The 15,508-nt window shown below is 38.6% G+C and overlaps 1 protein-coding gene across 1 annotated transcript; it reads left to right on the top strand.

Moving 5' to 3' along the window:
* Positions 1 to 670: 670 nt before the first annotated feature.
* Positions 671 to 1,254, top strand: LOC138888531 (uncharacterized). The gene is made up of 2 exons (XM_070170406.1): positions 671 to 922; positions 1,015 to 1,254. The coding sequence occupies exons 1-2, from the start codon at positions 671 to 673 to the stop codon at positions 1,252 to 1,254; spliced, it is 492 nt and encodes a 163-aa protein (XP_070026507.1).
* The last annotated feature ends 14,254 nt before the right edge of the window (positions 1,255 to 15,508 follow it).

The following is a 15,508-nucleotide window of genomic DNA, read 5'->3' as shown; positions in this document are numbered from 1 at the left end:
GATGGGACCTTTTTAAAGTCAGCATACATGGGAATAATGCTAACAACCAATACAATGGATGCAGCAGGTACTGAAGTTTTATTGTAGAAATATTGTACATTGTATATTTTTTGTAGCACTTGCAGATTAATTGTAGATATATTGTAGAAAAGTTATAGTTTGTGTGTGTGTGTGTGTGTCTATATATATATATATATATATATATATATATATTTCTTCTGCATTTTTCCTGCAGCCAATTAATTGCTTCTTGCCATATAATGTAGGTACCATATTACTATTGGCATATGTTGTTGTTGATTCAGAGAATGATGCATCATGGAAGTGATTTTTTGAGCAATTCAAACTCGCGTATGGTGAAAGACCAAATATGTGTATTGTTTCGGATCAGAATGAGAGTATCTTGAAGGCAACATCTATTGTTTATCCCGGCATGCCACATTATTCTTGCATGTGCCATATTTGGACAAATATACATGCAAAGATCAAGACAGGACATCTTGAGTTAACTGAATTATACTTTGCCACGGCACGGTCATACACACTTGATGAATTTAATGAAAGGATGTCAAAGATTGAGGAGATTGACCCCCATGTTAAAGCATACTTATACGATATTGGCTATCATAGATGGTCTTGAGTACATGCTACAGTGAACAGAACTTGGACTATGACATCAAACATTGCAGAGTCGTTGAATGCAGTAACAAAATATGCAAGAGAGCTGCCAATAGTAGAACTATTAGAGTATATGAGGACTCTTCTTGAACGTTGGACGAAAGAAAAGTTATTGAAAGCAAAGAGTACATTCACATACCTTAGGTACAAATTCAACAAAGAGTTGGATGACAACAGAACATTGTCACACAAGCTTAGAGTAAGATCTGATTATTTATTGAATCAAATTCATAAACAGGATAATGTATATATTTTGTAGATGTTTTGTATATATTTTGTAGATATTTTGATTTTAATCGTATATGAATTATTTTTTTGTTTGTAATGTACTCGTAGGTGAGGGCTTCAACAGACTACATCCATACAATAATAGATGGTGTGAGACACTATATTGTTTGTCTTGAAAACAAGAGATGTAGTTATGGGCAATTCCAGCTTGATGAACTACCTTGTCCACATACCTTGGCTGCTTTAAGACACATGGATGAGTCTTTTGAACAATATTGTTCTCCTTATTACACAAGGGCAAACCTCTTGCGTACTTATGAAATACCAGTAAATCCCCTGCCTGATTAAAGCAAATTGAATGTGCCACAACATATAACTGAAGAAGTAGTAAATCCACCTAAAGGAGAGAAAAGGCAGCCAGGAAGACCTCAAAAAGAAAGATACAAAACATATGATGAAATAAATTCAAATAAGTACAAGGTTTCATGCGGCAACTGCGGAGGAGAAGGGAATAACAAAAGATCTTGCAAGAATGCACCCAAAAAGAAATAAAATTTTATGTAGTTAATAGAATATTTCATAAAATTTGTTGGTTAGTTCTGGATAACAGATTTTGATGTGTAATCGTTGGTGTTTTTTAAGATCATAATGTAGTTAGTTTGGATTTTTCTGTATTGAGATAATACTTTCATAGATTGATTTGTTTATGAATGATTTTTATAAATATAATCTAGAAATTTTTTACTATATATAGAATCCTTTACATAGTTGTTAATGTGTTTTTGTAGTTTATCTATAATAAAACTACAAAACAAAATATTATCTGGAATTTACAAAGTATATACATTATAAATCAGTAGGAAAGTAGTTTAAAAATCAAAATATTGTAGATGAAGTATTGTTTACATTCAAAAAATGAATATAAAAGAAACAAAACACACTGTTAAATATAATCTACAAATTATCTACAAATACAACTAAAGAAATTTACAATATCTGTAGCTGACATAATAGCTAGATTAAAATTCAGGTAGAAAGAAGCTATATGGTGAAAATAATATAGATCAGGTATTTTATACATTCAACAAATTGAATTTAAAAGCAACAAAATATTTAGTTACTGACTTTTACACATTATCTACAAAAAACCAACAAAATTACTGACATATTTTTTTCGTTGACAGAATAACTGTACAAAATTTCAGTTGGAAAGGATTTAAATGATAAAAATAATGAAGATCAAGTACTGTAAAGATTCAACAAGTGAATATAAACTCAACAGAATGTTTCCATTTGAACTACAATACTGGATAAGAAAAAAGAAACAAAGGCTACTATAATTGTAGCGTAAGTGTGCTACAATTAAAACATAACAGATTCTTCAAAAACTTGTCTACCATCTTTCTTATAAACTAGCATCAACTAAACAATTGTACTACATGTTCTATTCAAAACATTACAACTACTTCTTCTTCCTCTGGACTCGTGTTTTATCATTCAAAGCTGGTGCACCTTTCCTCCTTGCCAATTTGTCTGTCACCTCACTATCACTAATTGCCCTATGCTCCTGTTTCTTTCTAGCATAGTCCCAAAGTAGCTCTCCATAGCGTCTACGATGTTGGTCAATATCAGAAAGATCTTCTGGCGGAATTGATAATTCTCTAATACTAACATACTCTGCAAAGGCAGCAACAAATACACCACAATCGCTGCAAAAGATAAAAAAATGTCAATATTTACCAAACCATCAGAAAAAGGGTTAAATGAATAGAAAGAAAGAAGATTTTTGTTACAGTGATCCTTCTTTTTGCTGTGGTATCTCTTCGGCGATCCACTGAATGTTAAGAGGGTCGGTAATAGCTTTCTCAATGTATGCTTTAGTATTCTTGAAGTTGATGTCTTTACGCTTCCCATAAAACCCGGTGCATGACAAATACAAAAGGATAATAATAGAAAACTTGTCGACACAAGATTCAACAATAGAGTGATTGTGCGAAGAGTCCATGGAATCATACGCATAAAGACACCTTTCTGCAATGTCAAAAACAACCAATACCCAATGGAATTTTTCTACAATGTTAACGGGCATGATGACATAATCAACTTCATCCCATGCAATATTTGCGAGTAGTATATACCCCAATATATATTCTACTACAACGTCCTGGGGTTTGACAACACAAAACTTCTTTTCTTGAGGAGCATTTTGGAACTTTTCATAAATCTGATCAATCCTAGTCTTGAACACACAATCTGTTATAGTAAATCTTGTATTGTTGTGGGGGCCATACTTGCCTCTTTTTCTCAAATAATACATTATAACATTAATGTGCTGCAACAAAAACAGATTGTATTTATTCTACAAGTTATCTCCAATTATTCTACACAAAACTACAAATAACTACAATATATATTCAATCAGAATACAAAGCATCTATCATTCAGAAAACAAACTATCTACAAATCAAATCAAATACATTGAATCTTACTGAATCATTGAGGACTTGTTCTGGGTGTGCCAGGGAAAAGAACCACTCCTTCTTATCAGCCTTTTCAACTCCAAGATCCAACCATGGCTTAATTTGGTTGTCCTTTATAGAATACAGAGCCTTCCTCCTATATAAACAAATAGAAATTAAAATAAAATTGTTGAATGAAGTGGATGTGTAAAAGATGAATACTGGAATAAAAGTGTCAAATTGTGCAACCTAGCCTCTTTGGACCTGTGTCGGTACTGTGGTATAACCACTTGTGGAAATGATACAACAACTCAGGGTCTACATTTTGACCAATAACACTAGTAAACGGGTGCTTGAGGTGAAAAATTTGAGGTCCAACCGAGGTGCTGCCACCAGAACTGTATAAAGGGAGAAATAGTGATCGGGCATGCTTTCCCGGCTGCCTTGTTCTACCTTGGTTCACGGGTGTTGTTTCATCTTGAATAGGCTCGCCGTACTTAACCAACTGGGAGAAGTTATTAGGCAGATCAAAATCATCAAGCGTAACCTCCGGATTCTTCTGAATCACTTACATTCACATACTCTACCTCTTTACCTACATTGTCATCTCCCGGATTCTGTTGTTCTCTTTGAGTTGCTAATGTCACTCCGTGAATTGGAGATTGTGCATGCATATCTTCCCTCTCTATAACACCATGTATATATAACTTAATAGAATGGTAAAAATATTGAAACAAAAAGAAAATATCTCTGAAAACAATTGCATACCTGCATTCTCTTCATCAACTGCCCCTTCAAAATATGTATATAAATCAACACGTGTTGGATGATTTTCTTCACCAAGTGCACATTCAACATGTTCTTTTTTTTCATTAAAAATGTTAAAATCATACTAGATAGTATTGGTTTGAAAATTTATGAAGATATGAAGGTGTGTCATAATATCTAAATAAATCTGTATAGTTGTGCCAATAAGCTGAATTTAATTATATATATTGTGTATATATAATGTAGACAAATTGTAGTTATGTTGTAGATAATTTGTAGTTATTTTATAGCTAATTGTAGATATACTGGAGATATATTGTAGATACCTATTTTGCTAGGGCTGACCTGCACTGGTTCACCACTATTGAACTGAAATTGCTGATTGTTCTTGTCTTTTGGTTGGTCAGTATTTTTTGTTGAACTCCCAGCAAAGTGTAAGTTTTATATCAGTTAGGATATATATTTTAGAGGTGACATAAATAGTTTTGTTAATATGATTAAAATTCAAATGTTACCTTTGCATCAACTTGATCATTTGGACTGTTTATCACCTGCAAAATAGTCTTGACTGAATCCTTTATTAGGTCTCGAAGGCTACCTAGTTCTTCAAATACATCTTTCCTAAAATCTTCAAGCTTTTCATCGACCTACATAATTTAAAAAAATACATAGTTAACTTCAGAAGTATGTCTTAAAATACATTAAAAACAGATACACTATTATATTTACATCACAATGCTTTTTAGGACTACATATTACCTTCTCAACACCACTTTTTAACTTTCTTATTTTATGAAGAATAGACTCATTTTCCTCTTTTCCAATTGATTCTTGGGTTCCAATGGAGGAACATCAACTTTTGGATTCTCAGAAATATGTTCAACCTCCTCAATTGTGTACTCAGCTTTATCAGGCAAAGACATCACTGAAAGCTCTTCAGGTGATTCATTTATGTTAGTAAACTGAATGATGAAAAAAAAAATTAGCTTGTTTAAGGCAGAATATGTATACAAATTGTAGATATTTTATAGATAATTTGTATTATGATAAATAAAGACCAATTACCTTCATCCATTCAGGCTTGATCATTTTGTCTTCAATTATAGCTAACCAAATTTGACCCTTAGTAGCTGACCAGTTTAATATGCGAGGGATTGAATTAGAAATCTTTGTAGCTATATCAATGTTGACGGAGGAGCAACACTCATACAACCATACTTGCATGGCTAATGGGAATCCTCGAATGAGATAAGAATGAACGAAAGGATTTAGCATATGCCTAACTGATTCAATCAACTATCTGTAAGACTGAATTCCCCATGGAAATGACTCGTACTGACCGGATTCCACCAAATAAAACCTAAAATGATCTACCAACCCAATATGATCTCTCTCTGAAGGATAAATAAAGAATTCTATGAGATATAAAATATATAACTTTATTGCATCCTCATCATTGACCCAACTTTTGTTGGTTACTATCTGTTTTAGGTATGTCTTCTCCACTTTTACCTTGTTTGAAAAGTAACTGCTCATTATCTTACTGACATAATTAGGAGTGTAACCAAAGTCCGTCACCTCAGTATGACATCTAAGACCAGTTATTACTGCAAACTCTCTCAATCCAAAATTTAACCTCTCACCTTTTAACTCAGCTGAAAAATATGAAGCATGAGATGATTTTCATACTTCATAAGAAGATGAATAGCTTGATTTTGCATGCATAAATTGGGAAATGACAGTAAATAACTAAAGCATGTCTTCTTGAATAGATTCGAACCACTTGGAGACAAAAGCGCTTTAATTTCGCTAGGAATGCTAGAGTCACATAATGTCTGGAATCTAAGCACCCCATAATCAACGTTATGGGATGTAAAAAATTGTCCATTCTGCAAAATTCAACAAATGTAATCTAACATTAATACAGTAATTAAAAAGCACATATATATTTGTATTTTATCTACAAAATAACTTCAAAAATATACAATATAACAACAATGTTAAACAGATCAACAAATTTACAATTAATCTTCAAAATTAAGACAAATAATCTCACATTATTTCAGTTCTTAAAAAAGATAGATACATTTGCAATTTATATACAACATTTCTACAAAAATCTACAAAGCAAAAAAATACAGATTATGTAGATTTTTTACAACTAAAACAGGCGAAATAAGTAGTGAAGAAATTACTAAATTCTTACTTTCACCAATGAGTGTTTTCGAACATTTTTAGAAGATTTAACACTAGGGGCTTTTTCTGAATTTTTCTTCTTTTTGGGAGTTTTTGAACTGGGAGCCACCTTAGCTTTCTTTCCAGGCTTACTGATAAGCACATCTTCTACAAAATCATCATCAAACACTATCTCTTTTCGTTTCCTATCCGCTTGTTTGATTGGCCTCGAAGATTCTCCAGCATCGAAATCATGTTTTTGTTTACTTCTAGCTTCAACCCTGATTTGATGCGGAGAAACACTATGCTTCATATCTACAATTGCATGTGCATATTTCCCTTGCCTTTTGGGTGAATGTGGTAATAATACACCCAAATTGAAAGAAGGTATATCAGCTTTTAGAGCTTTTTTAGGGCTATGCTTTGAAGCTTTGTTCTTCTTCATTGAGAAAATTTGAAGCTGAAGGTAAATGTGTGTATGAACTTTGAAGATTTGACTTCAATTTTGACTGGTTGTAGAAGAAAAACCTTGATTTTTGACGTTAATAGTAGAGGGTTACCTTTGTTTTTCTGGTTTTAGTAGAGAGAATAATGGTTTGAAACGTAGGTGTGTGGTGATACGTGGGTGAGGGTGTGGGTTTGGGAGAGAGAAACGTGGGGGGTGGGGGTGGGGATTTGGTTATACGGTACCATTAATTTAGGAGTGATATAAGGTACAATTAATGTACAGTTAAAACACCTTATGTTATAGAATTGGTAATTAGGTATACTAAATGTAATTATATCAAACCTTAAACATTGAGGGTAATATAGTTTCCTATATGGCATAGGAATGTAAAAATTCCTTAAAATTATTTGGATAATTTTTTTCTTTTACAGACAAATTTAACCTACTAAACTAACGAGGGATTCAATTTAAATAGTGGCTAAAAAGGCCATTTGTGCAAATATACCATTCGTAACAATTCAATAAAAGAATATGTGATTGAGTCCACCTCTAACTCATGTTCTTCCAATTTGGCAAATAGATTCTTCTCTCGAGGCAATCAAATAACATAAAAATTTATCCGTACCCTTCGTTTATGTCAAATAAAGTATGCAACACAAGTGTCGTTTATTCACATATTTATCACTTAAATATAAGTATTTTACTATAATTCTTAACTAATAAAGCTAAAGTAATTGATTTAATGTAGAGTAAGTTTTTACCGTAAAGTAGCTTAGATCGTGATAAGCCTAGTCTTTATGGGTGTGTTTGGATAACGGAAAATGTTTTCCAAGAAAATATTTTCTTGGAAAACAAGTAGTAATCTTATTCATTTTCCGGTGTTTGGTATGCAAATTAAGGAAAATGACTTCTCAAGTGTATTCATAAATAATTTAGATATAATAAACATGAAGCTATAAACTTTCAAACCAACAACCTTCCGAACAACAAGTTTCATAAACTTTCGAACCGCTAAACTTTCGAAACCGCGAAATTTCGAACCCATAAGCTTTATAATTTCTAAACTCGTAAACTTCCAAACACATAAACCTCCGAACTCATAACTTTGGTCAAAATCTGACCGCTGCAGTCAAGCTGACCAACATCCCGTCCAAGCGGCAAGGCAGCGAAAGACGACATGGTCTATTCCATATCCCGTACTCACGACACCCGTCGAGTCAGAAAAAACAATGTTCGGGGGACGACCAAGGCAGACATAGTGTGAAAGGGAGTCGGACCAAGTATATAGTAAAGGTCCCATGACTATATATAATAGGGAAAAACCTTCGGTAAATGAGGCGGGTTTTTCACTTCTCTTTCTCTCCCTAGTTCTCTCTTTTGTAATCTTCATAACAAAAAAAAGAACGAAGCATTCTCCAAGAAAATATATAAAATGGTCTCCTCCATTGATTAATAGGAGCCATAACGAAAAGTTTCAATAAGATTGGTTACATCTATCTCATTTTATGTATTATTTTTCCGATTAGTTTATTGATCTGGAGTTTATTATGGTTGACTAAGATTTACCTCTTCATTTTTTTTAATTGATTTATTCAAAAAGCTTCCAATATCTTTTGAGTCAAACAATTTGGCGCCGTCTGTGGGGATTTCTTAGTGAAATTTCCTAGTCTCTTCCAGATCAAAGACACGAAATACGATTACCCACCAAAAAGAGCGCTAAGGCAAAACCCAACCCACGTAGGGCAAAGGCGCATCATAGAAGGGGAAAGAGAACTGAATACAGTCACCGCATTTAGAAATCATCGCCCCCATCGATCGTCAAAATTCCAGACAAAACGAGCAACATTACAAACCTACTCTCATTCACCGATACATCGGATGAGGGTAAGGAAAGTATCATTTTGACTCACCTTCTGCTCTTTGCTCAAGCAGGAACACTAGTGTCGCGCGGGCAAGCGAGCAAAGAAAGATCTCAATCAAAGAATGGGAAACTACTATAAGACAACCAAAATATCGCCCACCGATGACATCTGTAGACCGAAAATCAGGAATCAGACAAGGAAACTCCAATGTGTGCGCAAAATGAACATAAGTGAAACAACAACGTTTCATACTCTCCAACATTACACTCTCTGATACAAGCAATATCAAGCAAACTGGGACTCCCCCAGAGGATACCTGATTATCCAAAAACTGGGACTGACGACAGGTCAGCATTTCGCAAGTTCGAAAAAATGCCCTTTAAGGCCAATGGCCTTCGCCAAAAAGAAGAGTTCGACCTCGATCGAACGACGACGGGTTAGTATTTCGACAAGTTCAAAATAACACTCTTTAAGGCCCGCCAAAAAGAAGAGTTCGACCTTGATTGAACGACGATGGGTCAGTATTTCGACGAGTTCGAAATAACGCCCGTTAAGGCCAAGGGCATTGGCCAAAAAGAAGAGTTCAATCTCGATCGAACGACGACAGGTCAGTATTTCGACAAGTTTGAAATAACGCCTTTTAAGACCAAAGGCCTTCTCCGAAAAGAAGAGTTCGATCTCGATTGAACGACGACGGGTCAGTATTTTGACAAGTTCGAAATAACGCCCTTTAAAGCCAAGGGCTTTCGCCAAAAAGAAGAGTTTGACCTCGATCGAACGACGACGGGTCAGTATTTCGACAAGTTCGAAATAACACCCTTTAAGGCTAAGGGCCTTCACAAAAAAGAAGAGTTCGATCTCGATCGGACGACGACGGGTCAATATTTTGACAAGTTCAAAATAACGCCCTTTAATGCCAAGGGCCTTCGCCAAAAATAAGATTTCAATCTCGAACGAACGGCGACCGTCAGTATTTCGACAAGTTCGAAATAACGGCCTTTAAGGCCAAGGGCCTTCACAAAAAAGAAGAGTTCAATCTCGATCGAACGACGACGGGTCAGTATTTCGACAAGTTCAAAATAACGCCCTTTAAGGCCAAGGGCCTTCGCCATAAAGAATATTTCAATCTCGATCGGCTGACGACAGGTCAGTATTTTGCAAGTTCAAAAAAATGCCCTTTAAGGCCAAGGGCATTCGCCAAAAAGAAGAGTTCGACCTCGATCGAACGACGACGGGTTAGTATTTTGACAAGTTCGAAATAACACCCTTTAAGGCCCGCCAAAAAGAAGAGTTTGACCTCGATCGAACGACGATGGGTCAGTATTTCGACGAGTTCGAAATAATGCCCGTTAAGGCCAAGGGCCTTCGCCAAAAAGAAGAGTTCAATCTTGATCGAACGACGACGGGTTAGTATTTCAACAAGTTCGAAATAACGCCTTTTAAGACCAAGGGCCTTCGCCAAAAAGAAGAGTTCGACCTTGATCGAACGACGACTGGTTAGTATTTCAACAAGTTCGAAATAACACCCTTTAAGGCCAAGGGCCTTCGCCAAAAAGAAGAGTTCGACCTCGATCGAACGACGACGGGTCAGTATTTCGACAAGTTCGAAATAATACCCTTTAAGGCAAAGGGCCTTTGCCAAAAAGAAGAGTTCGACCTCGATCTAACGATGATGGGTCAGTATTTCGGCGAGTTCGAAATACTGCCCTTTAAGTCCAAGGGCTTTCGCCAAAAAGAAAAGTTTGATCTCGATCGAACAACGACGGGTCAGTATTTCGACAAGTTTAAAATAACGCCCTTTAAGGCCAAGGGGCTTTGCTAAAAAGAATAGTTCGACGTCGATCGAACGACGATGGGTCAGTATTTCGATAAGTTCGAAATAACACCCTTTAAGGCAAATGGCCTTCACCAAAAAAGAAGATCTCGATCTCGCTCGAACGACGACGGATCAGTATTTCGACAAGTTCGAAATAACGCCCTTTAAGGCCAAGGGCCTTCGCCAAAAAGAAGAGTTTGATCTCGATCGAACAACGATGGGTCAGTATTTCGACAAGTTTGAAATAATGCACTTTAAGGGAAAGGGCATTCGCCAAAAAGAAGAGTTCGATCACGATCGAATGATGACGGATCAGCTTTTTGACAAGCTCCAAATAACACCCTATAAGGCCAAGAGCCTTCGCCAAAAAAGAAGAGTTCGATCTCGATCGAATGACAACGGGTCAGCATTTCGACAAGTTCGAAATAACACCCTTTAAGGCCAAGGGCCCTCGCCAAAAAGAAGAGTTCAATCTCGATCGAACGACGATAGGTTAGTATTTCAATAAGTTCGAAATAACACCCTTTAAAGACAAGGGCCTTCGCCAAAGAGAAGATTTCAACCTTGATCGAGCGACGATGGGTCAGTATTTCGACAAGTTCGAAATAACACCCTTTAAGGCTAAGGGCCCTTGCCAAAAAGAAGAGTTCGATCTCGATCAAATAACGACGGGTCAGTATTTCAACAAGTTCGAAATAACACCCTTAAGGCCAAGGGCCTTCGCCAAAAAGAAGAGTTCGACCTCAATCGAATGATGACGGGTCAATATTTCGACGAGTTCGAAATAACGCCCTTTAAGGCCAAGGGTCTTCGCCAAAAAGAAGAGTTCGATCTCGATCGAACGATGATGTGTCAGTATTTCAACAAGTTCGATATAACACCCTTTAAGGCCAAGGGCCTTCGCTAAAAAGAAGAGTTCGAACTCGATCGGATAGCGATGGGTTGATATTTCGACAAAAGTTCGAAATCACACCCTTGGGGACACAAGCCATCGAAAAAGAGAAAATTTAAAATATCCTAAGGGCAAGGGCCGTTAGAAAATATAAAGGGAAAGAAAAACCGGGACTCGCCATACGGGAATCTACCTCGTACCAAAGTCATGAAAAGCAAAAACAAAGAAAAAGTACCAGGCGAATAACAACAAAAAATTCTTCTTTATACAAAGTCACTGCGCAAATAGTCGCAGATTACATACGACTTGAATCAATAGTCTAAAAAAAGAAGAAGAGATAAACAACAAAGAAAAAGAAGAGAGAAACAAAAAAAAAAAGAAAACAGACAAAGACAACTATCTTTTCACGCGGTGTCACCATCGCCACCCTGTTCACCACCATCTCCAAGAAATTCTTCCTTGGCATCTGCACCCTTACCAGCTTCCGGCGTCGCTGAGTAATATCCACAATTGACAAGAGCCTCTCGCGCCTTCGCCCGCGCTACTTCATATGTGGCCTCGGTAACATTGCCCGCCTCCCACAAACTCTTGTATATATCCCGTTGGGTTTCAGCATGAACCCAAAGCTCGTGCAAGAAGCGGGGGACGGCGGCGGAGGAAGACTCGATTTGAGACAACAGTTTCACTTTTTAGTCCTTCAGAGCGGCAACTCAATCCCACAAGATCGACGCTTCTCGATCGATCTCACCAATGCGTTCATCAAGCCTCGCCTCCCTTAGCGTGGCCGTCGCCCTTTCCAATTCCTGCTCGAATTGGAGGACGTGCATAGTTTTCTCCAGGGCTGCCGCCCTTGCCGTAGTCGAGGACCAGGCACTCTCGATGCTCTCCAACCCGGAAACCTTTCTCTCCAACTCGGCCAATTTTCCCATCCACTCCGCACTTATCGCATCGACCTTGATAAGATTCTAATCCATTTTGGACTGCATTGACCTCAGTCTCCCCTGCAGATAGTCACACTCTGCGGCTACCCCCTTGCCTAACTCAAGCTCATCATCCTTCGCGCGAAGTTTCTCCTCGAGCACACTATTTTTGCGAACGGCCTCTATCAACTGCTGGTCTCTCTTCTCCAATTCCTCGCCAAAGGGATCAAGCATCGGGATTCTCCCTCAGCCTCTCGTGCATCTCACAACACTTATTGCAATAGCGCCGATATTTCTCCAACACCTTCAGGAAAATCTAAGTCCAAATGTCAGCCCTACGAGCACTCTCGATTTCCAACATGTACGTCTGAAAAGTGAAAAGACGGGTTAAGATCGTATCATCCAGAAAAGTAAAAGAAACATGAAAGAAAGGCGAAATGTACCCTCAGGGCCATAGTGGCCACTTCATGCATCAAGTCGATATCAGGAATGTTACAGAGATCCTCGTTCTCGGCAGCGAAGCACAAAATGTTGAACTACGGCACCAGATCCTCCGTGTCCCCTAGGAGATTAACATCGAAAGAGATCTCAAGAATACGGGTCGAGCCTCCCGCATGAACTACCGAGTGGGTGATACCCTTCTCAAACATCCTAACATCATTAGGATCGAGGTCCGACTCGGATTCATAGTCATCGACCATGATGCCCTTTCCTCTTTCAGTAGCTGAGGAGGAAGCACGACCATGTATAGAGGACGGGGGTACATCCGAAACCACAACGGCAGCCTAAAAAATTTGTCCCCCCATCACGGCAGGTTGCTGATCAAAGACAATGGCAGGAATCTCCGTCGACAGGGTAGATACGATGGCTGGCTCTATCTCTACGGGCGGAGTGACATCAACCCCCACCCTAGATCTTGTCAAGGGAGAGTCATCCAGATGTATTACAGTTGGAGGGGTTGTCTCGAATTCCACTCGCCACCTCTTGGACGTCCCTTCTTCTTCCTCAGCACGGGGAGATTCGCCCGTCAGATGAGCGGCACGAGTCAGAACCTTAGTCTGAGAAGTGGCCTCCGTAGGAGTAACTACAGCCGCAGACTCAACTGAATCAACCCTCGATGAGGACCGAGCGGTAGATGCTATGGCAGGGCGAGCAGACGATACAGGCTTACGAAAAGCTAATGGAGGAGCCCTTGTTCTCCACACTCTCCCTGACATCGACAAACAACACATAAGAAACTAAGTAAAAAGAGAGGAAAAATAGCAAACAGAAACGACATCTCACATGTAAGGGGCCTGCGTCCAAATTTTTCATAAAAGGCCGACCATGTTCGAACCCCCGTATAGGGAAGGATGGAACTCACCCACTCGCGGATACCTTCGACAGGTGGAGGGGGAAATTTCACAGCTGTAGAGACATAACAGGGTTTAAAATTGTAACAGAAAGCGGTCGGGCACCTCTCTGACTAAAAACATAAGAAACTTCTTCTCAAGGAACCCCGTTGAGTCCGCCACAAGGTGCTCGATCTGCACATAGAAATAATTCTCGTAGAAACGACGGTTAGCTCTATCGTCCATCTTCCCTAACGGACTCTTCGACCCCCGAGGGCGCATGTGAATCATCGTGCTGCGAATGAGCTGAGGGGAGAATATATTGAGCATGTGATCCAAAGTGATCTCATGACCGGCGAGCTCCGCGAACTTGAGTAACATAAGGAACAATTTATACAGGTACGGCAAAAGTTGAGCGGGGAATACCTCGTAAAAACGGCAGAAATCTACCACCATGAGAGGGAGAGGAAGTGTGTACCTAATAAAAAGAGGTAGGCATAGAACACGCAGTACCAGGGCGGTCAAAATGGACTATATCGTACCCTACCGCCGGCCGCATGTCAACATAAACGGGAATTCCCCACCTAGATTTCAACTCTGCGATTTTCTCCTCTTTTATGACAGAGGGGACAGGTTTCAGCTCCTTCCCGGCGCGACTGTAGAAGTCGGTCCATTCTTTCCCAAGACGAGGCAAGATCTCGGCTATCGATGGGACCTCCTCATCTTCCACCACTTCTACTCCTCCGGTGGCCAGAGCAACATTTTCTGGCACCGGAATTGTGACAGGGAGGTCAGCACAAGAAGAATCACCAGCTATTGTATCAATTTGGTACAGTAAAAAGACAATGGAAAGGAAGGATGAAAGTTTTTGGTTAACTGGGGGCGAGTGAAATTTTTAAGTATAAAGAAGAAAGTAGCTTCGCAAAATTCTTTCAAGCAAAGGGCAAGGAAGTGTGTCAATCGAATGATGTGTTCCTTCTATTTATAAGAGACATAAATCCCCCAAGCACTAAACCCAAGAGTCACCAATCGAATCTGATAGGGCACGAAACATTTTGATTCCCTAGGAACGTGTGTCATAATGGCACCAACCACGAAACAACATTTCAATCCAAACGACGTTTCGATTCCGAAACAGTCGCAACGGTCCAGGGATATCGAAAGAGCTTCGTCACCTCACGTAAAACCTAAGGAGCATAACCAAGGGATAAATAGTTAGATTTCTCTCGGATTTGTAGCAATCATGATCCGTCTGCCTGGCCCGACAGGGGACGGCCCCGACAGATGGAAGGACTAACTGTATTGGTCAAAATCTGACCGCTGCGGTCAAGCTGACCAACATCCCGTCCAAGCGGCAAGGCAGCGAAATACGACATGGTCTATTCCATATCTCACACCCACGACACCCGTCAAGTCAGAAGAAACAACGTTCGGGGGACGACCAAGGCAGACATAGTGTGAAAAGGAGTCGGACCAAGTACATAGTAAAGGTCCCATGACTATATATAGTAGGGAAAAACCTTCGGTAAAGGGGATGAGTTTTTCACTTCTCTTTCTCTCCCTAGTTCTCTCTTCTGTAATCTTCATAATGAAAAGAAGAACGAAGCATTCTCCAAGAAAATATATAAAATGGTCTCCTCCATTGATTAATGGGAGCCATAACGGAAAGTTTCAATAAGATTGGTTACCTTTATCTTATCTATGTATTATTTTTCCGATTAGTTTATTGATCTAGAGTGTATTATGGTTGATTGAGATTTACTCCTTCATTTTCCTTAATTGATTTATTCAAAAAAGTTTCAATATCTTTTGAGTCAAACAATGCTATGGCATATTTAACATTACTTTTTTTTCTTTGTTTCTCACTCAATATTTGATATCTGCTTTGAGATGCCGACTAATCTAGATACGTGTTGCATAAGGCTCATTAA

The sequence above is a fragment of the Nicotiana sylvestris genome, chromosome 3 (assembly GCF_000393655.2).
Source record: "Nicotiana sylvestris chromosome 3, ASM39365v2, whole genome shotgun sequence".
Classification (NCBI taxonomy): Eukaryota; Viridiplantae; Streptophyta; class Magnoliopsida; order Solanales; family Solanaceae; genus Nicotiana; species Nicotiana sylvestris.
Note: the sequence above shows the minus strand (reverse complement) of the source record. Positions and strands in the feature narration are given on the sequence as shown.